Here is a 25,778-nt window from a genome sequence, read left to right as displayed (position 1 = left end):
TCATCAATTGAATACTGTGACCAGTGCCTTCTTTTCCTTTCGATGTTCTTTACAGACTCTTGTACTTTTTCTTCCAGAGATTGTAGCAATCTTTGCTGTGTCATGTTGTCAGCATTTGTGGCTCGTCCTCGTTTTTTGTCATTTAGGGATTCTTTGTCTCTGTTTAGTGTTCTTTGTCTCTGTTTCTTAGCTTTGGCCTTCTGCGCCTTTGCTTCTTCATCAGGATTCAGACGATGATTTGCTGCTTCTTCAGTTTGCATAATGGGAGTTAGTTTCATTGTGTGATCTCAGCTGTGATCTCTGTTTGTACTGGAAAGTACTGTTCCTGTCTAAGCTATTTATATATTTATATTACATATTGTGATGTCACCTGAAACTTGACCAATGTTAGGTGTTCTCAGAGGGACACACACACGCACGGACGGTTGATTTGTACTGGAAGGTACTGTTCCAATCAAGACTGATTGATCCTGTCTTACCTCACTTCAAAAACATATGGCTTTTTGAAGTGACACACCTATTTATAGGATTTTATTTCGTCATGCGTCCCTCTAGCCAATCAAAAGCATTGGTGACAACATATTGTCACGTGTCACGTGGAGCTTGACCAATGTTAGCTTGGCTAGGGGGGGGACACAGCGGGACAGAACGAAAACATACTCTCCACCTCTGGCGGACACAAAAAATTGAGTTAGGAGGTTTTGTTCATCATTGATAAGAACAGCTGAATGGACCTCCAAGCTCACAATGGAGGTTGGAGGTCAAAGGGGGGTGGAGCCTGGAGTCAGCAAAACCAGCTAACTCCACCCCCCTTTGGTGGAGTTAGCTGGTTTAGCAGAAAGTTTGAGGATCCAATGGAGTTAGCTGCTTTTGTCAGAAGCACTTTTTAATACTTTTCATTGGTTCAATATTGTTTTAATCAACACACAGAGGTAAAGGGTGTTTATGGGGGGAAAAATGCAAAAGCGGAACAATGGAGTGAGCTGGTTTCTGCCGGACAGCAACGCTAGCTTACTGCTTAACAGAAATTAAAAAAAAATATATTTTTTAAAGATATATTTTCGTGAACGGAAAAAGCATTCAGAGTTTGTCGAGCAGTTGTCTGGCTACGTGAGACTAGTGATGGAGCCCCACTCTGCCACTAATAAACTCACATACCAGAAGAACCAAGTTGATTAACCCATTAAGACCTGAGGCCGATTCTACAAAATGTCTTCTAAATTCCAACAGTTTTCTGAAAAAAAAACGTGTGTTTCTATATCAGTGGTGCTCAAACCTTTTCATGTCAAGGACCCCCAAAAACGATAAGTATTTGACCGCGCGGACCCCCATCTAAAAATATTTTGTTCCAGGGACCCCCCAGAAGCAAAGATTTTAGTTAACAATTTTTCGCTTTAAAACAATATATATTCAAATATTTGCACACATTTTCATGGTTTTTCAAAAATAGCAGATCTACAAGCTCATAGCGCGGCACTCGGTGCCGCGCTATGAGCTTGTAGATCTGCTATTTTTAAATAGCCAAAGTGTAAAATCCTGCTTTTTAGCTCAAATCAAAAAGTGACACAGATGCGTGGATTATGCTAAGTGGATTAAATGCAACACACAACAGACACATCATGTGACGATGTTTCTCTCTCTCTAGGTGAGGTCATCAACGTGAACATGTGGAGGATGTTACTGTGCGAGGCCACAGCAGCGGTCATGGCCAAAGGATTCCACATCCTGGGCATCAACCCCGTGCACAGGATGTGATGTCGTCGTCATGATGATGTCACAGGAAGCATGTCACAGCAGGACCGTCGTTAACTCCTCCCCCTCGACCTCTCATGTCATTTCAGTCCAACAACACAAGTGGATGGAAGATGTTGATCATACACGATAAAGAAATAAAGTTTTGTTTGAATGCCCAATCTTGGGGCATGTAAAAGTTAAGTTTCTATTGGATTCATTCACAGCCTCGGCATCGGGTTCTGAACAAAGCAAGAACATACTCTTAACACATCGATTTAACCAGAGGTTTTTTTAAAACGGGTTACATCCAGTGACAGCGTTTCTTAACCGTTTACGCTGATCGTTTTAGAGCTGTAGAAGCCTCCACGAGGACGCGGGTGTTAAACAAAGGGTGTCTGGGCGATGGTCGACATCCGTCCATTCCATTCTAAAGGGTCCTCGGATCATTCCTGAGTTGCGTTAGAGCGCCCCCGTGTGGAAGAAAAAATGAAAACGCGTAGATCTACGGTTATGGCACTTCTCGACGGGTGTATTTGCAAACAACGTAGATCTACGTGTTTGGCACTCAATGTGTTAAGCAATATATTCTGATCTCTTTATTAGGGGAGAATGGGTGGGGGGTTAAAGGACAAACGTTTGGGAACCAATGGGTGTCACACGGGCAGCTGAGAAAATCACTCCCCCTCCCATTGGCATCAAAATGTACTTAAAGTACCAAAAGTTTGAAAATAGCTGATCTACAAGCTCACAACGCGATATAAAGATATAAAGATAGATATAAAATAGGGCTAAAGTGGTTAATGTATGTTTCATTATATCATAGTTTATATCTGAAAAGTAACTAGTAACTGACGTTTTCAAGTAAATGTAGTGGAGTAAAAGTACAATATTTGCCTCTGAGATGTAGTGGAGTAGAAGTAAAAGTATTGGAAATTGGAAATAGTCAAATAAAGTACAAATACCTCAAAATTGTACTTAAGTAAATGTACTCGGTTACTTTCCACCACTGTCCAGAGCCAAGTGTGGGATCAGAATAAGCACAGAGTAAACATGAAGTCTTCAAAGTAAATAGTCACAGAAGTGGAGAACAATGCAGTGCCTCAAAGGAAGCTGACATTGATTTAAGAAAAAGCTCATCTTAAGTAACAAACCAGTTTCCGCCTGACAGTGAGGTAGATGGATGATCCATCTGTTGTTGAAATGCACACGGTCTCTCTCTCACACGCGCACACACACACACACACACACACACACGCACACGCACCCACCAACTTCTTGGTGAAGTTTCAAAAACTCCCCATCTTGCTTAACCCATTCAAACCCGGGAACACATCTCTGTCATTTTAGTTGTCTTTGGCTATTCAAAACATAGCAAGATATACCTAGCTTGTAGATCTGCTATTCTGCTAAGCAAGCATTTGTTTAAAAAATATATATATATATATATATGTTGTTCCAGGGACCTCTAGAAGCAAAGATTTGAGTTACAAATGTTACTGTTATAAAAAAATATATATTAAAAGATTTGCAGACATTTTCACGATTTTTCAAACTTTCACGATTTTTCAAAAATAGCAGATCTACAAGCTCATAGTGCCACGCTATGAGCTTGTATATCTGCTATTTTTGAATAGCCAAGAGTATAAATAATGGTTGTAGCTCAACTCTAAAATGACACAGTATGTGTTCCGGGACTCAGTCAACGCTCTTGGAAAGTTGCCCCAAGTTAGATCCCACTTTAATAACTAAGGGAGTAACTAAGGATGTGTTCTAAAACACACAATTACAGTCTGGGGGGGCCTCCCTGCTTTGTGTGTGTGTGTGTGTGTGTGTGTGTGTGTGTGTGTGTGTGTGTGTGTGTGTGTGTGTGTGTGTGTGTGTGTGTGTGTGTGTGTGTGTGTGTGTGTGTGTGTGTGTGTGTGTGTGTGTGTGTGTGTGTGTGTGTGTGTGTGTGTGTGTGTGTATCTATATAATTAACTTCATCAAATGGGTGTATTCATCTCAGGCCCGGCGCCAGGATGAAATGACTTAGCCTGGTAAACCCTCCCTCCGGAAATCTCAATTCCATTTCATTTCAGGAGTGAGTCTGGCCTGATCCGCCTGTCTGCAATATTGGCTGTGCTGGAGTTGGGCGGGAGTAATACCGTTGACTGACAACCCCTTCAGCCAATGATAATTTTTCCCCTTCAGCCAATCAGCAGTTCACCAGTCTTAATGTGACGCGACGGGACTTTTGAGACAGCCATACCCAAAATGGGTTGCCTTTTTCGGGTACAATGGTGTCACTGCCCGCCCCTACCGGTTCTCTAATTATTTTTTTTTAAATAGGCTTTGTCATGATTAATTGACCACATATATGAAGTTAAACAACTAAATTCTATCCAAACGATATCTTATAAGTAAATTCCGTGCCTCAAAATAGAAGTTAGAGAGCTTTTTGAAGTAAAAAAATAGCGGAGAATTGGCCGCACAAGAAAAAGATGGCTGCCGTTCGTGTTTTGGGCTCACTCGAACTCGCCACCTGATTGGCCAACGTAAGCTGTCAATCACAGAACAATGAGCGACGACGCTGATAGGCGCGGCCGTTTGGCATACACAGCCAATATTGCAGAGAGGCGGTTCATGCCAGACTCACTCCAGGAATCAAATAGAAATGAGATTTCCGGAGGGAGGGTTTACCAGGCTAGAAATGACTAAGGCTGCAGTTAAAAATTGTGAGGGTGCACACTAGTGACGACGTGCGTACCGACCCGTGTGCGCACCAATTTTTTTGTGTGATACGTAAACATGGGGTCCAGTTAAGGGCGGTGAGACTGGACTTGATGTGTTTAAAGACCAGCCGTTCAAAGCACTTTCATGATGACAGGGGTCATAGTGCTATTTCAGGTCACACACTACAGCGTCCACACACACACACACACACACACACACACACACACACACACACACACACACACACACACACACACACACACACACTGCTGCTTTGAACCGACAGACATCACTCTACAGCTAAATCACAACACTCACATTTCTGCCTCCTTCGTCTTTAGCTGAGAGCGAGGACAGAGGAGGCTTGGAGCGAGGATACGTCAAGTGTATCCTTCATGTCTCCTTTGCACATGTTGTTTTTTCCAGCGGAATGTGTTCGCTCCACTGACCTTATAAATTCTCCTCCACCACAGGACAACCCTTTGTGCTCCGGTGTGAACCAGTGAGCCATTCCTTAACCCATTGAGACCTGAGGCATTCTTTAAAAAAAATCTAAATCCTAACAGTTTTTGGGAAAAAATATATAACTTTTTTTTTTCAAGATATTTCAAAAAATAGCAGATATACAAGCTCATAGCGCGGAGCTTGTATATCTGCTATTTTTTAATAGCCCAAAGAAATCTAAAGTGACACAGATGCGTTCCAGGTCTCAATGGGTTTAAAGCAGTGGGTTCTCAAACGTGTTCATATGAAAGACTCCCATTACTTCTGAGAGTGTACAAAATGGAACCACATGTACCTGTAAGGGTCCATTTGGTTCCGTTTGAACAGTCTCAGAGTTACAGAGATGTTTTCTACAAAGCCAAAGTGCAGTAACTACGATTATTATTTTTTTTACTCATAAATGGATTTACAAGTGTTTCAACTGGCCAGCCAAATGAGATATTGGCATGTAAGTGATATTACACTAACTCTATATCTGTTCTTGAGGTCATTGAGTCTGCAGGCGAGGGTGGATGTTTCTGTTGGCAGAAATGTCTTGCCAAAACAGAACCCCCACCCCTTTCCTGAAAGCAACAGGCCGCAGACAATTAAATACAGCTTTTTCCCCCCTTGTGCAACTACTTTCACTTTCTCTCTCACTGTTGTGGCTAAGCCCTGAGGAGAGACCTCTGTTGAAACTGGTTGCCGACTGTTAGTACTGCTGCCAGGTGATATTATCTCGGGAGTTCAGTCGATGGGAGTCGCCATGGAGATCAGTCAAGTCCTAATCGCGCTGCTTGTATCATTTAAAGGTAATACATTTTTTTAAGTTCAGCGATGGCACACATTTTGCCTCATTGAAAGTGACGGAAGAAGTACTCACATTGTTTTCACTGAAATATAAGTATCAATACCATCATGTAGAAATACTCTTTTACTTTACAAGTAAAAGTTCTGTGTTAAAAAAATACTTGAGTAAAAGTACAAAAGTATTGTCATAAAGGTGTACTCATTATGCCTTGTATATATAGGGCTGAAGTGTATAATGTGTGTTTTAATAATAATCAAAATCTAGTAACTAGTAACTGAAAAATTTAAATACTTGTAGTGAAGTAAAATGTACAGTATTTGCCTTTGAGATGAGTAGAAGTAAAGGTATTGAAAATGGGAAATACTCTAGTAAAAATATCACTTAAGTACAGTACTTGAGTGCATTTATAGTTACTTTCCACCACTGCTTATGAAAGTGACATTATAGGGGGTTATTTAGCATAACTGTAGTATGTTGAGGTCACAGCCAAGGCCTATTTATTCTGTACTTATAATTATTATAATATCACTTCAAATGACATTTATGTGTGATAATTTATTTTGCTGCCATGGTCTTTCCTATTATTGTTATGGGAGGATAGATGGGATGTGGATGGATAGAGATACGTTTACATAAAATACTGTATGTTTAATCTAGAATGAACTGAACTGTTAGGCTTACTTAGTATTTCAGTGTTTCTGAAACGTATTCATGTAAAGGATCCCACAACTTGATGTTATGCCAGAGACCAATATAAGAGCAGATTTGTGTTAAAATGTTTATTGTGATTAGTGTAAAAAAAAATAAAGGGAGGGGGGGGATCAGATCTACAAGCAAAGCGACACGTTGTGAGCTTGTAGATCAACTATCTTCAAATAGCCAAATTATAATATAGGCGTTGACGCTGACCTCACTTTGAGAGCTTTATTTAACTAAGAGGAACTGCTGAACTGCATGCATGGAAACTCGAGCTTTATTTAACTAAGAGGAACTGCTGAACTGCATGCATGGAAACTCAACTCATGAGTTTTACTTCCACCAATATTTAAATGTCATTCTTTGTTGGTCACCCATTGATTTGTAATCAACATTGGCTTTCTGCCATCCATCACAGTGTGCACTTATATAGTGACGTGATTCTCAACCTTTTCTTCATTTCAAGGAACCCCATTTTAATATGCATTTGGCCACGGACCCCCATTTATGTTGTTTTATTGTTTTGTATTTCTTTTTTTTAAATCTCTGTGATCCCTATCTACTCTGTAAAATGTTGCATACCAAATGGTTCCATTTGTCCACTCTTAACAGTTACATACCTAATAAGCAGGGGCGTCATTTGGGGTCTCAGGGGATGGCAAACGCCACCCCCTAGTGTTCACATTAATCCTCAAATGCCGTTCTTTTATGCATTATTTTCACCAACCTTTGGTGACACAGAACACAGAATTCAATCTCAATCCATGCCCTTCCACGTCCATCTAGGCTGCATGTAGGCTAGTCTCTCCAGACAGATTCTGTTAGCAGCTGATGGTAGTCAGTGGTGGAAAAAATACTTAAAGGTAGGGTAAGTGATTTTCTTTGGTTAAAATAAGTGTTAAATAGCTCTATATTCTGATAGTACTCATTGCTATAGAGTGTTTGTTCAGTAAAAGGAGTCTCCTTGTCTCTCCAGCTCTTTATTAAACAGAAAATGCATTTTCGTTTCAGTTTCATTTCCAATTTTATCCAATCAGGATAGAGAACTCAATCAGGATATAGATTAAACAAGTGAAATTGGAAGTGATGACACTAAGAAATGAGCAGGCAAAATTGGAACTGGAACACTATAAAAATGAAGCTTAAAAATGGGTACCTTCTCCTGATTGACTGAGATTTTGACACCTACCGGAAAATGTATTTTCTGTTTATTAAAGAGCTGGAGAGACGGGGAGACTCCTGTTACGGAACAAACACTCTATAGCAATGATTACTATCAGAATATAGTGCTTTAACCTTTTAACAAAATACTTTTTATTTTAACCCAAAAATATCACTTACCCTACCTTTAAGTAAAAGTATCAATACTGCAACATAGAAATACTCAGTAAAAGTCGGGAATTCAAAATGTACTTGAGTAAAAGTACAAAAGTATTGGCATCAAAATATACTTAAATTACCAAAAGTAAAAGTACTCATGCAGAATGTCCCATTTCAAGTCTTCAAATGAATACATATCTTTTGAAAATAGCCGATCTACAAGCTCACAATGCACTCATCGCGACGCATTGTGAGCTTGTAGATCTGCTATTTTCAAATGGCCGAAATGTATATAGAGCTGAAGTGGTTAACGTATGCTTTGTAATAATAATCAAAATCTTCAAAGTAACTAGTAACTAAAGTTTTCAAACAATTGTAGTGGAGTAAAAGTACATTATTTGCCTAAGAGATGTGGCATAGAAGTAAAAGTATTGGAAATTGGAGATACTCAAGTAAAGTACAAATACCTCTAAATGTACTTAGATACTTTCCACCACTGACGGTAGTTAGTAGGGATAAACACAACAGAAGCACCCGGGAGGAAATGAACTATAAGAAAGGGGAGGAAGTGGACTAATAAGGAAGGGGATGAACAAAGGAGAAGAGAAAACAAACATGTTCTTTCCTTTTCTTTACTGAGTGGGTTCCTAGACTGGGTTGCATGTGACATTTGACACATTATGGGTTTCCTAGTCTGTAACCATACATGTGTTACGGTAACCACTGTCAACCTGGCATCCTTATTCAGTGGCTTGTAGATCCACTATTTTGGAAATGGGGCTTAACTGGTAACCTGTTTTCTTTTCTTAAATAACTCAAATTCTTTACTTAAGTAAAAGTACCAATACTGCGATATAAAAATACTCTGTTACAAGTAAAAGTCCAGAATAAAAAAAATTACTTGAGTAAAAGTACAAAAGTATTGGCATGAACATTTACTTAAAGTACCAAAAGTAAAAGTACTAACATGTTTGAAAATAGCAGATCTACAAGCTCACAACGCGTCGCGATGCGACGCGTTGTGAGCTTGTAGATCTGCTATTTTCAAATAGCCTATGTATAAAATACGGCTAAAGTGGTTAATATGTCCATGTTTCGTAATATCATAATTTATATCTAAAAAGTAACTAGTAACTAAAGTTTTCAAGTAATTGTAGTGGAGTAAAAGTACAACATTTGCCTCTGAGATGTAGTGGAGTAGAAGTAAAAGTATTGGAAATTGGAAATACTCCAGTAAAGTACAAATACCTCAAAATTGTACTTAAGTACAGTACTTAAGTAAATGTACTTAGTTACTTTCCACCACTGCTGGTAACCTGTTTTCTTTTCTTAAATAACTCCTCTGCTGGTGCTTTACACTTTTACAGAACCAAAATGGAAACAAGCCCCCAACGCGTTTTGTATGATCCTTTAATCATTGTAAATTGTACCTCTGTACTAATTGCAAACATTTAATAAGGTATTCAATCAATCAAAAAAGCCCATTTGGACCTCTAGTGGTCCCCAGGCCAGATGTTGAGAAACATCTATTAGTATGCATGTATCTCCTTGTTCTTATAGGTCTTGTATTGCTGTGTGTATTTACCGTACTGAAGCACATTTATTTTGTATCTGTGCTTTATTTATTTATTTTAAATTAATTTGACTCCACAACGAATGAATAACTATTACTGAATAATTAACCTTCACTCGACTAACATTTCAAAGACAACTATTGGACTTTTGACTCCACTAATAATGCATAACTACTAGTGAATAACTACTGAATGTAATGGGTAACCAAATGAATGCACTCTGTCTGTCCGCAAACTAAACTACTAATTTTGCTGTGAATGTGAACGCTAAACCAGGATCTGTACATACATTGGAACGCCACAAAAACGGAAGAAGAATAAATAGTTAGCGGCAAGGGCTTTGGACCCAAATAAAAATGTAGCTAATGACTAACGTGTTTCATTCAGCTCAGAGTTAAAGTCAATGTTTAAATTAAAACAAAAAGGTACATGACTTTTTTTTTTTTGCATTTATATGATGACTTCTTTTTCCAGAGGTTTTTTTGTATAGCATAGTGGTTCTACAAGCAGGTCAGTGCATTCATTATGTGGTTTCAGAGAGTTATGAGGGTATTTAAATGCACTGTGATGGACGACTTAACCCATTTTCAACCTATCTTCATATAATTGGTCCTCACTAATGCTCATGATAAAATTGTACTATTTTTTCCTACTCCTTCTGTGTCTCAGAACAGGGCTGTGGACACTTCAGATACTCGGATACCAGTGACATCATTGTTGTTTAGTTTTTTTGTTTCATTATGTCATGCTAACTTTCCAGGAATAGAAAACCTGCAGTTTCTATTGACTTTGATTCTCCATCGATGATGTCACTGGTAGGCGCTGTCCAAAGCTCTCCTCTGAGACGCAGTGAATAGACAATGAATGAGACACAGTGAATAGACAATGAATGAGACACAGTGAATAGACAATGAAAGAGACACAGTGAATAGGCAAAAAAAAAATACCGTATTATAATGAGTGAGGACCAGTTATATCAGTGGTTCTCAACCAGTGGTCCGGGGACCACCAGTGGTCCTTGAGGGGGTACCAGGGGGTCCCCAGCAAAAGTAGTTAACATAGCGTCACAATCATTTTTAAAAACTTAGCAGATATACAAGCTCATAGTGCGGCACCGAGTGCCGCGCTATGAGCTTGTAGATCTGCTATTTTTGAACAATCTTGAAAATGTGTGCATAATCTTTGAATATATATATTTTTTAAAGTGAACATTTTAACTCAAATCTTTGCTTCTGGGGGTCCCTGGCACAACATTTTCAAATGGGGGTCCGCAGCCAAATGCATATACATTTAGGGGTCCTTGGCATGAAAAAGATGATTAATATTCTAATGGCAAAGGGGTAGCATTTTTAATCACTTTTCTCATTTATTTTCACATGATAAATTAATAAAGTGCTGATGAAGTTGTGATGTTGAATCGTAATGACTTTGTCTCCATTCAGTTGCAGAAGCCATACCATGGTATGTGAAAGAGGGAGAGATGGCGGTGCTTAAGTGCCCTCTGCATGTAGGCCCTGATGCCAGCCTGAACTGGACCTATCCCACCAAGGTTATTATAGTTTAGCATTTTTCATTCGTTTTTTTTTTATTTCATTTTGACTTTTTAGTTTTCAATTTCAGTTTAGTTTTGATTCGTTTTAAAGAGGCAACATTTCAGTTTCTTTTTTGTATTAGTTTTAGTGTTAGTTTTAGTTTCTCTTTTTTAATTATAAAAGTATTTTGTCAAGGGTGAGATTCAAAAAGTTCAGAAAAATAACAAAAAAAATGCTGATCTCATGACGCAAGATTTTGGAAAATGTTTGACAACAGGGCTTAAAACTGGCAACGCTAACATTTGGAAGATATGAGTTCACATTCACCCAACATATTACTATGAAATATTGATAAAGGCTAAAACTAAAGACATTTTCTATGATGTTAGGTCATTTTAGTTAGTTTTGTAAACACTAATGAGTTCCATTTTATTTTCTACTGCCTCTTATATCATGATATCACGTTTTTTATTTTGGATAGGTGTAAAAAATAAATACTAGATTTGATATGGTTAAGTGACGCAGAGAGACTTATTTAGAATATTTAGTATTTTGGGTATTCACCAAATATTGTAAGTTTTCTGTTTCCGAGAAGTGAATGTGATGTTTATTGATGCTTTTGGTGTCTTGTAATCCCGTAATGACGTTAGGACAAAACACGAAAATAAAAACGCATTCATTCACCCACACAATACATTTTCAGTTAGTTTTATATTGTTGTTGTTTGTTTACTTCTATGTGGGTCAATTCTAGTGTTAGTTATTTTGTTATTTTTCACTTATTTATCCCACTGCCCAGGATGGGGTGGAACAGGCCAATAACCTGAGTCCTGCTGGAAACAGCAACTTGTCTGTGTTGACCCACAGGAAGTACCTGATTATTCTCAATGCCTCCACTTCTCATCAGGGGAATTACTCATGTTCTCTGGGGTATGACTGGTATACTCTCTCTCTCTCTCTCTCTCTCTCTCTCTCTCTCTCTCTCTCTCTCTCTCTCTCTCTCTCTCTCTCTCTCTCTCTCTCTCTCTCTCTCTCTCTCTCTCTCTCTCTCTCTCTCTCTCTCTCTCACACGCATGCACACACACACACACACACACTTGAAATAATGATTTATGTCCGCATAAACAGAAGTACAAGAACGCCCTGTACAAAGGACATAAAAACATAAAGACAGCCAGTTACTGTACAAAGTGCCTAGGTGGCAAAACATTGTCACACACACACACGCACGCACGCACACACACACACACACACACACACACACACACACACACACACACACACACACACACACACACACACACACACACACACACACACACACACACACACACACACACACACACACACACACACACACACACAAACCCTTGTGCCTTTGTGTGCAAATGAATATCTGTCTGATGTCATGTTATATCAGGTTTCTAAACCATGTTCTAGTTTAATTTCCATTGTGTACAGGTAAAAGTTTGAAACGTTGCATGAAAATGTTGCATGAAAAGCATAACTGCACAGAGACATTTTTACAAGTGTGTTTGTACAAAACATTGTAATAATCTTATGAGTAGAATTTCAGTTGTCTTATATTGTTATTTGTTGATGGCAGGGGTTTAGATTAAATTGTCTGGGTTTACATTCTCAAACCAACATGCTCTTGATATAGGGAATGTTAGGACTTTTACCAAACTTTTAGTCAAGTAAAATTTGCAGTGTTCATTTAACAAGAGTAGAATGTTCATGAAGGCCTTGTCTTTGTTCTAACAGGAATGCCTCCATCTACAGCTGGCAGTTGACACTATGCTCAACAGCACCGTGTCTAGAGGAGACCTATTACCCTCAAACATGTTATGAAGGAACAAACTGCACATTGAAGTGCCCTCATGATTTATTTATCCCTCAACTAAACAGAAGCAGCACTGCTTGGCACAAGGTATTGTTTGCAAGAAGCTTCAGTGAAATACATATAAAAGCATGCGATACATATTAAGTCATTTTTATTTCATTTTATTTTATTTAAAGGGATAGTTCACCCCCAAAATGACCTTTTTTTCTATCGATTAGTCACCCCATGGAGACTTGAATTCATGGATATTATTTAGTTTTTGTTACATTCCTAAACCAATAATTTGATGACCAGAGGACCGGTAGGCAGCGGTTCCGGTAGGAGACACAAAGGAGACTCTTTGTGTCTCCTACCGGAACCGCTGCCGGTCCTCAAATTATTGGCTTAGGAATGTGACAAAAACTAAATAATATCCATGAACTATCCTTTTAAGACGAAATGAGATGACTTTTTGCCACCATATTGTGACACTTTTCCTAGTGAAACAGGCAGTGGGTGCTTCTCAGCCAATCACAGCGTTGGGGGCGTGTCATTCCCTGAATGAATCAATCACAACAAAACATGTCCAGCCGACTGTTCAGTTCGCTCAGGCTATGGGATTTGAACTCTGCAACTTTAACTGTTTACAACAAGGCAGTGTTGAATTGAGTTTGTTACTGCAACTCCAAGTGGGGTTTCTGTAACAGAGACATTGGTTTATGTTTGTAAACAAACCTTTACAAATGTTTCTTTACCTGCGTTTGTAAACGCTGTGTCCACCATGTTTGATATTATTCAATAGCATAACATCGCCCTCTATTGGTGGGTTTTACGGAATAAAAAACAAATACACACAAACTGTTTCTCCCATTATGACCACCAATATGCTCTAAAAGTGTGAAAAACATATTTTTCATTTCAGCTGGTCTTTACTACTTAAATATTTGGATTTATTTTGTTTCTTGTAGGAAGATGTGCCGCTGCAATATCCATCTAACTCAGATAAGTTAGAACTCAGTAAAGTTACTGAGAATAACCGTGGAGTGTACACATGTACCATATCCTACCTGTGTCGCAGTCAGCTGTATAACTGGACCCATTCAATTGATGTCATTGTCGAAAATAACAGTAAGATTTACATTTCTCTTCTTTCTATACCTAGTTCAGATACAGTATTAAACATTTTCTAGACAGTAAAGACCCTTATAAAAGAATAAAAAAGCTTTTCAAAGTGTCTTTTCTTTCTCTCTTTTATGTTGCACAGCAAAGTCAGACCAACCAGCAATTATCTCACCTCAAGCAGGACAGGCATTTGAGGTAGATGTAGGTAAGCCTAAGCATGTCTATTTGGAGACATTAAGACTGTGTTTTGCAGATTTATTGCTTACATTATCGTCGCTGACGGTCGGAAACATTGTGTGTCCAAAAATGTTACTTTACAGGAAAAAAGGAAAAAAAAATCCAATTGATCAAATGTTGTTATTATTTAGTCACATGCTCTTTGTTCATTGGTTCAATCGATATTTATAAAACCTGGAGACAGACTTAACTACTTAAACTTTAAATAAAGAAATAGCCGATCTAAACTTTAATATACAAAAAAGAAAACAACATAAAACATTGAAATACAGAGACACAAGGTTTCTGCTTGACAGCAACAATATATATAACGCAACATTTGGAAACAGTTTTTTTCAGTAACGATACAGTATACAGTATAACATGTGGAAGCTGCTTTCTCTAGACAGCAACGATATACAGTATAACACGTGGAAACTGCTTTCTCTAGACAGCAACGATATACTGTATAACACGTGGAAACTGCTTTCTCTAGACAGCAACGATATACAGTATAACACGTGGAAACTGCTTTCTCTAGTCAGAAACGATATACGGTATAACACGTGGAAACTGCTTTCTCTAGACAGCAACGATATACGGTATAACACGCGGAAACTGCTTTCTCTAGACAGCAACGATATACAGTATAACACGTGGAAACTGCTTTCTCTAGACAGTAACGATATACGGTAAAACACGTGGAAACTGCTTTCTCTAGACAGCAACGATATACTGTATAACACGCGGAAACTGCTTTCTCTAGACAGCAATGATATACGGTATAACACGTGGAAACTGCTTTCTCTAGACAGCAACGATATACAGTATAACACGTGGAAACTGCTTTCTCTAGATAGCAACGATATACAGTATAACACGTGGAAGCTGCTTTCTCTAGACAGCAACGATATACAGTATAACACGTGGAAACTGCTTTCTCTAGACAGCAACGATATACGGTATAACACGCGGAAACTGCTTTCTCTAGACAGCAACGATATACGGTATAACACGTGAAAACTGCTTTCTCTAGACAGCAACGATATACGGTATAACACGTGGAAACTGCTTTCTCTAGACAGCAACGATATACGGTGTAACACGTGGAAACTGCTTTCTCTAGACAGCAACGATATACGGTATAACACGCGGAAACTGCTTTCTCTAGACAGCAACGATATACAGTATAACACGCGGAAACTGCTTTTTCTAGACAGCAACGATATACGGTATAACACGTGGAAACTGCTTTCTCTAGACAGCAACGATATACGGTATAATACGTGGAAACTGCTTTCTCTAGACAGCAACGATATACGGTATAACACGCGGAAACTGCTTTCTCTAGACAGCAACGATATACGGTATAACACGTGGAAACTGCTTTCTCTAGACAGCAACGATATACAGTATAACACGTGGAAACTGCTTTCTCTAGACAGCAACGATATACGGTATAACACGTGGAAGCTGCTTTCTCTAGACAGCAACAATATAACAAGTAGAAACTGCTTTCTCTAGTCTAGACAGCAACGATATACAATATAACAAGCAGCAACTGCTTTCTCTAGGCCAAGCGCTGGTGATCGACTGCAAAGCTTTCCTGGACTCAGATTTCGATGATGTATACTGGATAAACGGAGCGTCGTTTGTTTCGGATAACAGCAGCCTAACAGTGTACTCCAACTTCACAAGGTAAGCTCCACACGCACACGCACACGCACACGCACACGCACACGCACACACACGCACAATCACAAATTACGTTTTCCCTCTTCTCTCCTCTTCAGAGATGATGTATCCCTAAAGATGACAGCATCTCTAATATTTGTGAGAGTGTCAGAAGAACACCTGTCAAACCCTTACACCTGTATTCTCGACTCGACCGCTGTCACCAATGTCACCAACGTCACCGTCACACTGACCAGACGAGGTATGTCAGCCTTGAGAGTTGGCCTGACTGCTATACAGACAATACAAGATTGACACAAAAGTTAATTACTGCTTTTGATGGCGTGGCCCTGTAGGAGGCCAGCCTTCTACGAATCTGTGAGTTTCTGTCTGTCTGTAAGTGCGTCTGTCTTTTTTCTCTCTTTATGTTGCACAGAAAAACGTCCAGCAATTATCTCACCTCAAGCAGGACAGGCATTTGAGGTAGATGTAGGTAAGACTCAGCAGTCCATTTGGAGACATTTGACTGTGTTTTGCAGATTTATTGCTTACATTATCATCGCTGACGGTTGGAAACCTTGTGTGTCCAAAACTGTTACTTTTCAGGAATTTTTTTTCCAATGGATCCAATGTTGTTATTATTTAGTCACATGCTCTTTGTTCATTGGTTCAATCGATATTTATAAAACCTAGAGACAGACTTAAATACTTTAACTTTAAATAAAGAAATAGCCGATCTAAACTTTAATATACAAAAAAGAAAACAACATAAACCATTGAAATACAGAGATACAAGGTTTCAGCTTGACAGCAACAATATATATAACGCAACCTATGGAAACTGTTTTTTTCAGTAACGATATACAGTATAACACGTGGAAATTGCTTTCTCTAAACAGCAACGATATACAGTATAACACGTGGAAACTGCTTTCTCTAGACAGCAACGATATACAGTATAACATGTGGAAGCTGCTTTCTCTAGACAGCAACGATATACAGTATAACACGTGGAAACTGCTTTCTCTAGACAGCAACGATATACAGTATAACATGTGGAAGCTGCTTTCTCTAGACAGCAACGATATACAGTATAACATGTGGAAACTTCTTTCTCTAGACAGCAACGATATACAGTATAACATGTGGAAACTGCTTTCTCTAGACAGCAACGATATAACATGTGGAAGCTGCTTTCTCTAGACAGCAACGATATACAGTATAACACGTGGAAACTGCTTTCTCTAGACAGCAACGATATACAGTATAACACGTGGAAACTGCTTTCTCTAGACAGCAACGATATACGGTATAACACGTGGAAACTGCTTTCTCTAGACAGCAACGATATACGGTATAACATGTGGAAACTGCTTTCTCTAGACAGCAACGATATACAGTATAACACGTGGAAACTGCTTTCTCTAGACAGCAACGATATACGGTATAACACGTGGAAACTGCTTTCTCTAGACAGCAACGATATACGGTATAACACGTGGAAACTGCTTTCTCTAGACAGCAACGATATACAGTATAACATGTGGAAGCTGCTTTCTCTAGACAGCAACGATATACAGTATAACACATGGAAACTGCTTTCTCTAGACAGCAACGATATACAGTATAACACGTGGAAACTGCTTTCTCTAGACAGCAACGATATACGGTATAACACGTGGAAACTGCTTTCTCTAGACAGCAACGATATACAGTATAACATGTGGAAACTGCTTTCTCTAGACAGCAACGATATACAGTATAACACGTGGAAACTGCTTTCTCTAGACAGCAACGATATACAGTATAACACGTGGAAACTGCTTTCTCTAGACAGCAACGATATACAGTATAACACGTGGAAACTGCTTTCTCTAGACAGCAACGATATACAGTATAACATGCAGAAACTGCTTTCTCTAGGCCAAGTGCTGGTGATTGACTGCAAAGCTTTCCTGGACTCAGATTTAGATGATGTATACTGGATAAACGGAGCGTCGTTTGTTTCGGATAACAGCAGCCTAACAGTGTACTCCAACTTTACAAAGTAAGCTCCTCACACGCACGCACGCGCACACACACACACACACACACACACACACACACACACACACACACACACACACACACACACACACACACACACACACACACACACACACACACACAATCACAATCACAAATGACATCTTCCCTCTTCTCTCCTCTTCTCAGAGATGGTGTATCCCTAAAGATGACAGCATCTCTAATATTTGTGAGAGTGTCAGAAGAACACCTGTCAAACCCTTACACCTGTATTCTCGACTCGACCGCTGTCACCAATGTCACCAACGTCACCGTCACACTGACCAGACGAGGTATGTCATTCTTGAGAGTTGGCCTGACTGCTATACAGACAATACAAGATTGACACAAAAGTAAATTACTGCTTTTGATGGCGTGGCCCTGTAGGAGGCCAGCCGTCTACGAATCTGTGAGTTTCTGTCTGTCTGTGAGTGTGTCTGTCTGCATGTGTGTTTGTCTGTCTGTGAATAATATCGCAAACTGCTTTCACATATATGGATTAAAGTTGTCAGACATTTGGATTTTATAGAATCCAACATTTATTTCTCTTGGTTAAAGGGATATTTCACTTTCAAAAAAATGTTGCATCATTTTATCGTCTACTCAGGCTTTTGAGCCCCCCAGACAGTTTTTAAGTTGCTTGATTCAGTATTTAGATATTTGATATTCATTTTATCAGACACACCCCCTTCCTATAAAAACCCTTTATAACGTCAAACTCCATTTTAACCATGTTAAATTTATCGAAAACACCCGTCCTTGGTTCTGGTGACTCATATTGCCCTCCTAATGCGTGAGGGGGCCGTGTGTTTTCGATTACTTTTTTCATTTATTTTACACTCTCTGAGTTACAAATGGAGTATTTTATAGTATAAATTGATGTCCCAGAAATAAAATAAAAAATGTACAAAATAGAGGTCCGGGGTCTAACGCCTATCAAACTGAGGGTCCCTGAAATACTTCTCTCCATTCTCTCCCACAGCTCATACTCGCATCTCGCCTCTGGTCCCGGCGGTCATCTTAGCCGTGCTGGTGGTAACTGGCGTGGCGTTAACTGTCCTGTATGTGAAGCTGAGGGTTGACATCACTCTGTTTGTGCGGGACGCTGTCCATTGCTATAGCAACCCCTCAGGTGAGAATCGCGTCTTCATTTATTCTAGTTATTTTTATTTATAATACAAATGCTATATGCAACAGCTCATTGCTCCAGAATGAAAGGTGATGTAAGTGATATTGTTTTAAAAACTAAAAGCTCTGGGCACGGTGGGGCAGTCGGTAGCGCTGTCGCCTCACAGCTAGAAGGTCCTGGGTTCGATTCCCGCCGGGGACGCTGTGGGCGCTGGGGGCGTGTCTTCTCCTCCGCGTCATCAGCGCCCATACCCTAGGTGGTGTTGGCGAAAGGGCCTACTCTGTGTGGAGTTTGCATGTTCTCCCCGTGTCTCCTAGGGTAGTTAATACCCTCACAAAAACATGTAGTAATCCTGGTCGCTATACCGCCTCCCCCATGACAGCCGGGCGCCTGATGGAGGGGAAGTGAACTGGTTGGAATAACGTGTTCCTTCCACGCGCTACGTCCTACCAGGGAAACTCCCCCCTATCAGGTGACAAAAAGGTCAGTTGGCTCTCATGCATTGAAGGAAGCATGAGCTCGGCCCTGGCCTCCCTAGGCTGTGGGGGACTGGTGTAGCGCTGGTGTAAGGCTGGTGTAGCGCCCAGGATCACTTAGGAAATTGGCACCGGGTGAAAAAAATGGGTTACAAAAATCGCAGGATTAAATTTTAAAGTAAAAAAAAAACAACTAAAAGCTCTATATTTTGATAGTAATCACTGCTATAGAGCGTTTGTTCAGTAACAGAGGTAGGTGGGACACCAATTGCATCCAGTCAGGAGAGAGAAGCTATTTAACAGCTTACATTTCATAGTGTTCCAGTCCCAATTACGTATGTCTTCTCATGTTTTGTGTTTGTTTCGTCACTTCCAATTCAAAGACCCAATGTGATTGGCCAGCAGTCGCTGTGATTACCAATTGTTCCTTGTACCTTCTTGTGTACAAGTTCTTCCTTGTGTTTTTGCAACTATGCCTGACCTTAACCTTGACCCTATAACCTTAACCTCACAAACACTTTGCCACTTACTAACGTACTACTTGTCTGGACATGCTTTGGGGAAAAAAAATAAAATAAAAATAAATGCTGTGCAAGTGTCCTTACACAACATGCTATTGAGGTCACTGGTTGGAGATGGTTTTGGTGCTTATTTGAACCTCTGCCTCCCAGTTTGTCGCCATGGGACATATGCTAGCTAGACTTTCAAATAACAGTGACTTATTTGGATCCTTTAGGATTTTAACGATTCCGGTTTCTTTTTACTGTGCATATTTTTCTTTTTATTTTATTTAAATGCTAAACTGTTTATATGATGTTCTGCATAGTAGTGTATATCTGTCTGTCATTTAATGTCACTATGAATTGAGTACATAAGGACCGCATTTGAAACAAGCGGTTAGGCATTCATGGCCTTTTTAATCCTATTTAGTTGACCATGTATTTAAACTGTAAACTTTCATGTGCTTTTTCTCTGCAAACTCCTAAATAAAGTATTCAATCAATCAATCAAAAGCGATTGGAACCAAATGGACCCTTACGGGTCCACTTAGTTCAATTTGCACACTCTTAGGGCGGATTCAGACTATGGTCCCGGGTGCGCACCCCGAACCACATGGCAGATGTTGTGATAGTGTGAATGTAGCGTACCGTTCCCCGAAACGGATCACCGTACCGTACCCGCGACCGCCTCCCGAGGTAGTCTCGGGTGCGATTGATGCGTCCTCGGGTACGGTACGCTGCAATGTGAATCCATCCGTACCGACAGGAGGAAGTGGACTGCTAATCATTTATATTTTTTTATAATGACGCATTATTTTAGCTGGGTTATACCTTCTCATAGTTCTACTTGAATGTTGACAATAAATAATAATCCTGCTAGTGTTTGAGTAGCGCGAGCCCTGAAAAATAATAAACAAAAAACACATGTGTAGCGAACGTGTATATAAGGATAAATATACCAAGGATTAGTCTGTGACGTCACTGCTAAAATACCAAGGATGCATCAGTGACGTGACTATCATATTGATAATAACAGAGACGCGAGAGACAACGTTACATTTTGAGGTTTCAAAGACCAATGCACACACTGCTTTGGTTGTGTATTGTTGTTCTGTTATTATTATAACTCAAGACAACGTCAGGAACACAGTCAAACTTTATTATTCACTTTAAGCTCTGACAAGTGACTCTTCTTCTGTGAATGACATTCTCTATCTCCCAAAGCCCCATAGTCAACAGCGCCCCCATGAGGCACATATTTACCATTACTGTTGAATGAAGTGTACTCGAGTACACAAGAATTTTGCCCAATGTGAATGCTGGCCAGCTGGGAGAGGCCAATCGTACTTGGGAACGGTTCGAATCAATCGGACCCAGTCTGAATCCACCCTTAGAGTTATGGTGGTCCTTGAAATAAAAAAAGTTTGAGAACCACCGGTATTGTAATCATATACAGTAGTAGATGTGAAGTCCACCAGCTCTGCCAGTGTGATAAAAACCGGTTCCAAATGTGATCCCAACCCAACCCTAGCCGACATAGAGATGTGACTTCATGTCACAAGCATGTTTGAGTGTAACCACAATTGTTTTTTTTCTTTGTTTTTTTCAGATGGAAAGGTCTATGATGCTTATATGATGTGCTACAAGAGTGACACCGACAGTGGATTGAGTGAGAAGGACAGGAGATGGCTAGAGAAGGTTTTGGAAGAACAGTTTGGCTACAAGCTCTGCCTCTATGACCGTGATGTCTTACCAGGGGAAGGTATGTGTCCTGCTCATCATAAAGATTCAGAATTTAAAGTGCAAGGACACTTTGGTCGATGTTTGGGATGTGTAGTTTACCTTGCCATGTTGTAACTATAGTCCAAATGGAGAGATAGCTTACTCTGTTCATGTTCTCCTCATTGACTTACATTGCACGGTGACACAGCTCTCAAAGTCACTCTTGTCAGCCTGCCAATGTATAACATCACAAAACTGTGCATTGTTGTCATTCTTTCATACATTTTTTATACATAAAAAGTCAAACCCGTGGATCCAGTCCGGGTCTTCTTCCTAATACAAATAACTAAACCAATAGCAAGTTGATTTTTGTATTTGTTCTTTGTTTATGCCATACTGGGTTTTGTGATGTTATGTATTGGCAGAATCAGCTTTGTTTGCATTCATTTATGTGCTAGAGTGACTTTGAGATCTGTTTCATCGTACATAGTAAGTCAAAGAGGAGACTATTTTGGGATCTTAATGTCGGAGCGATATGTCTCTCCATTTGGACTAGTTACACCTACACATGACAAGGTACTTAAGTACAATTTTGAGGATTTTTTACTTTACTGGAGTATTTCCCATTTTCTACTACAATTATTTGACAGCTTTAGTTACTAGTTACTTTGCAGATTTAGATTATTATTACAAAACATACATTAACCACTTCAGCCCAATATATATTTCGGCCATTTGAAAATAGCCGATCTACAAGCTCACAATGCGTTGCATCGTGAGCCTATAGATCTGCTATTTTCAAAAGATTTTTATACATTTTGAACTTTGGGACATTCTGCACAATGAGTACTTTCTACTTTAACCCATTAATACCTGGAACGCATCTGTGTCACTTTTAGATTTCTTTAGGCTATTCAAAAATAGCAGATATACAAGCTCATAGCGCGGCACCGAGTGCCGCGCTACGAGCTTGTAGATCTGCTATTTTTGAAAAATCGTGAATTTTTTTTTTTAAATTATTTTTCCCAAAAACTGTTAGGATTTAGAAAATATTTAGAAGCGGCCTCAGGTCTTAATGGGTTAAGTACATTTTGATACCAATACTTTTGTACTTTTACTCAAGTGAATTTTTACTACTTGTAATTTCTACATTGCAGTATTGATACTTTTACTTAAGTAAAACATGTGAGTACTTTTTCCACCACTGAATGTAACAAACTCACACCTTTCCAACGGTTGCCTGCAGCTGCATCAGACGCAGTGTTGAACTGCGTTGAACAGAGCCGCTGTGTCGTTCTGATCCCCACCCATCACACTGATCCTGGGTCAGATTCTGCCTTACTGAGTGCCGTCCACGCAGCGCTGGTGGAGCGCCAGACCCGCACGGTACTGATCCAAACGACAGACCCTCTCACAGACAGCGCTCTACCAGAGGACTTACGGCTCAACGCCAGGCCTGCCGTCACGTGGAGAGGCAGCAGCTCTCAAGCCCTGTCCTCCTCCTTCTGGAAGCGTCTACGCTACCACCTGCCCGCTCCACTGCACTTAAAGCGGACTTCAAACCAAATTCCACGTTATCAGACAATACAACAATCAGCGGTATAAAGTAACTGGAAACAAGAGTTCTAAGTCTTTTAACTCCCTTTAATTACTTGTAAGTACTTTAACCCAAATGCAGTACAGTAATATACTTTAGTAGCATAGTATTTTTACTCATTTTATGTACTTTTGAGTATTTTTACTCGTGTTAAGCACTTTTAAGTATTTTTACTCATTTTATAAACTTTTATGAAGTTTTCAAACATTCTAAGTAGGCCTACTTTAAAGTATTTTTACTCATTTGAACAACTTTTAAAGTATGTTTACTCATTTGAACAACTTTTAAATAGTTTTACTGAAATTGTAGATCGGTCATTTGTGTGTGTGTGTGTGTGTGTGTGTGTGTGTGTGTGTGTGTGTGTGTGTGTGTGTGTGTGTGTGTGTGTGTGTGTGTGTGTGTGTGTGTGTGTGTGTGTGTGTGTGTGTGTGTGTGTGTGTGTGTGCGCGTGTGCTCACAGTTAGAAGGACGTCATTTTTGTGTGTGTGTGGAACATCCACTCTCAGAGACAGCAATCATTTACCTGGGGCCCCCTGGGAAGACTTCGATGTTGTTTTATTGATAAAATGTAATTTCGTCCAAACTGTATATTAGAGTATGTTAATACAATATAACACACTGTTATGTTTGAGGTGGTTGTATTTTGTCTCCCTGTTTCTTCTATCGAGACATTTAGATGTGTAACAAAGGTCATGTAGCCTAGACACAGAATCAAAGATTCAATTCATCCCCTGAGCAAGAAGGAACTACTTAAAACTACTTAAAAAGTCAACTAGTGAGATGTGGCATGGCGGAAATTTGACAGACAGGGAGTTACATTGCTATTTACGATGGTAGGTCTAGGTAAGTTTGGCGTGAACATAGGCGATGGGATAATCCCGATGTGAAATAACGTATGCCTCATATATCCAGATTAATTGAATAGTTGGATTTACGTCAATGTGTGTACTCGAGCGATACAGTGTGTAAACAGCGTGGGGTCCAGTGAGGCAGTGAGACTGGACTTGATGTGTTTAAAGACTATAGGGCATAGCAGTGGCGGCCATGTTCTGGTTCCATCGTTCCAGACCCCATTCATTTTTCCCATAGAGATTTCCAAAAATATTTATATAAATTAATTTAAGCCTAGAATCAAGCCATCCAGGATCCTGGTGAATCATGATTCATGACCATAAAACATTTGATTTTGTGAAAAAATACATACCCTTTGTTTTGCAGTTTTAAAATTAAAAAAAATCTCAGAATCAAAAAATCACCAGGATCCTGGATGGCTTCATTCTAGGCTTAAAATAATTGATATACATATTTTTGGAAATCTCTATGTGAAAAATAGAGTGGTCTGGAACAATGGAACCAGAAAATGGCCGCCACCGCTATGCCCTATAGCCACGCAAAGCACTTCATGATGACAGGGGTCAGTGCTGTGGGGTCACTACAGACATTACAACGTTCAGCTTCACACCACTCTATGACACTGGTTCTCAACTTGGAGTCTGGCGACCCCTAGGGGTCGTTGAGGGGGCTCCAGGGGGCCTCCAACTAAATCATTGATAGTTAGCAGTGGTGGAAAGTAACTAAGTAGCTACATGTACAATTGTTAGGTATTTGTACTTTAGTTACTAGTTACTCTGTAGATTTCGATTATTATTACAAAACATACATTAACCACTCCAACCCTATATATTTTGGCCATTTGAAAATAGCCGATCTACAAGCTCACAATGCGTCGAGATGCGACGCATTGTGAGCTTGTAGATCTGCTATTTTCAAAAGATTTTTATACATTTGAAAACTGGGACATTCTGCATAATGAGTACGTTCTACTTTTGGTACTTTAAGTACATTTTTATGTATGCCAATACTTCTTTTTACAAGTACATTTTGAATTCCGGACTTTTACTTGTAACAGAGTACATTGCAGTATTTATACTTTTACTTTAGTAAAACACTTTTTCCACCACTAATAGTTAGGAACCGTAGTGTACAAATGGAACCAAATGGAACCATCCGTACACTTTCAGAGTTAAATTACGTAGCACTGAGGATTTTGCAGTGTAGAATTAGGTTCCATGGAGATAATAATTGTATCAAATGGGGGGATCCGTGGCCTAATGCATATCAATCTGGGGGTCCTTGAAATTAAAATGATCGAGGATCACTCTGTCAAACATCACTCTCTGGACAAATATGTGCCCACAAATCAGCTAAGAGGAAACAAGTGAAATATCAATCCTCTGTCTGTCTCTCTCTCTCTCTCTCTCTCTCTCTCTCTCTCCCTCTCTCCTCTCTGTTTGTCATGCATTCCCTCCCCCCTTGTGCACCGTGGGGAAGCTGCTCTCAGTAAAATCCCAACCCTGAGAGACAACAAACAATAACTCGTCAAAGCTCAATCGCCTTCATGAAACATTCAACACAACCTCGGCGGAGGGAGTCGTCTCTTCTCGGTGACTCTCTCTCTCTCTCAGTCTGAAGGACGGAGAGTAAAAAGCATTTTGACACAAGCTTTATGAAAGAGGAGAGGAAGGGAATGTTCTCCTTGTGGGGGGTTGTAGCGGAAACAGAGATTCAATAACAACCGATGAGATTCACCGTCAC

The 25,778-nt window shown here is 39.7% G+C and overlaps 2 protein-coding genes across 3 annotated transcripts in view; both read left to right on the top strand.

Annotated features, from left to right (window-relative positions):
- LOC308090381 (arginine--tRNA ligase, cytoplasmic-like) overlaps positions 1–2,000 on the top strand; it is a 46,171-nt gene extending 44,171 nt beyond the window's left edge. The window contains exon 15 of the mRNA XM_080435530.1: positions 1,646–2,000. Coding sequence (XP_080291656.1) covers positions 1,646–1,755 — 110 coding nt within the window. The 3' untranslated portion in view covers positions 1,756–2,000. The remainder of the gene's footprint in view (positions 1–1,645) is intronic.
- Positions 2,001–5,653: 3,653 nt separating this feature from the next.
- LOC308090477 (interleukin-1 receptor type 1-like) lies at positions 5,654–24,326 on the top strand. Of its 2 annotated transcripts, XM_080435675.1 has the most exons (14): positions 5,654–5,741; positions 10,773–10,879; positions 11,661–11,791; positions 12,626–12,791; positions 13,652–13,811; positions 13,948–14,010; positions 15,596–15,719; positions 15,815–15,957; positions 16,132–16,188; positions 17,619–17,742; positions 17,910–18,052; positions 18,742–18,891; positions 21,474–21,626; positions 22,833–24,326. In XM_080435675.1, exons 1-14 carry the CDS (start codon positions 5,684–5,686, stop codon positions 23,189–23,191), a joined length of 1,938 nt encoding a protein of 645 aa, XP_080291801.1. In that variant the 5' UTR covers positions 5,654–5,683; the 3' UTR covers positions 23,192–24,326. The 2 variants fall into 2 exon arrangements, with proteins under 2 accessions (XP_080291801.1, XP_080291802.1); XM_080435676.1 differs by lacking the exons at positions 15,596–15,719; positions 15,815–15,957; positions 16,132–16,188.
- Positions 24,327–25,778: the final 1,452 nt, after the last annotated feature.

This window comes from Gymnoscopelus braueri (genome assembly GCF_963280865.1).
Source record: "Gymnoscopelus braueri genome assembly, chromosome: 8".
Taxonomy (NCBI): Eukaryota; Metazoa; Chordata; class Actinopteri; order Myctophiformes; family Myctophidae; genus Gymnoscopelus; species Gymnoscopelus braueri.
This window is presented reverse-complemented; position numbering and strand designations above follow the sequence as displayed.

Excerpts from the sequence above, each read along its gene's own strand:
- LOC308090477 (XM_080435675.1), top strand. The coding sequence starts at position 5,684 with ATGGGAGTCGCCATGGAGATCAGTCAAGTCCTAATCGCGCTGCTTGTA. Across the intron at positions 15,958-16,131 it reads CGTCACACTGACCAGACGAG|AAAAACGTCCAGCAATTATC; the intron begins GTATGTCAGCCT and ends TATGTTGCACAG. Across the intron at positions 21,627-22,832 it reads TGATGTCTTACCAGGGGAAG|CTGCATCAGACGCAGTGTTG; the intron begins GTATGTGTCCTG and ends GGTTGCCTGCAG.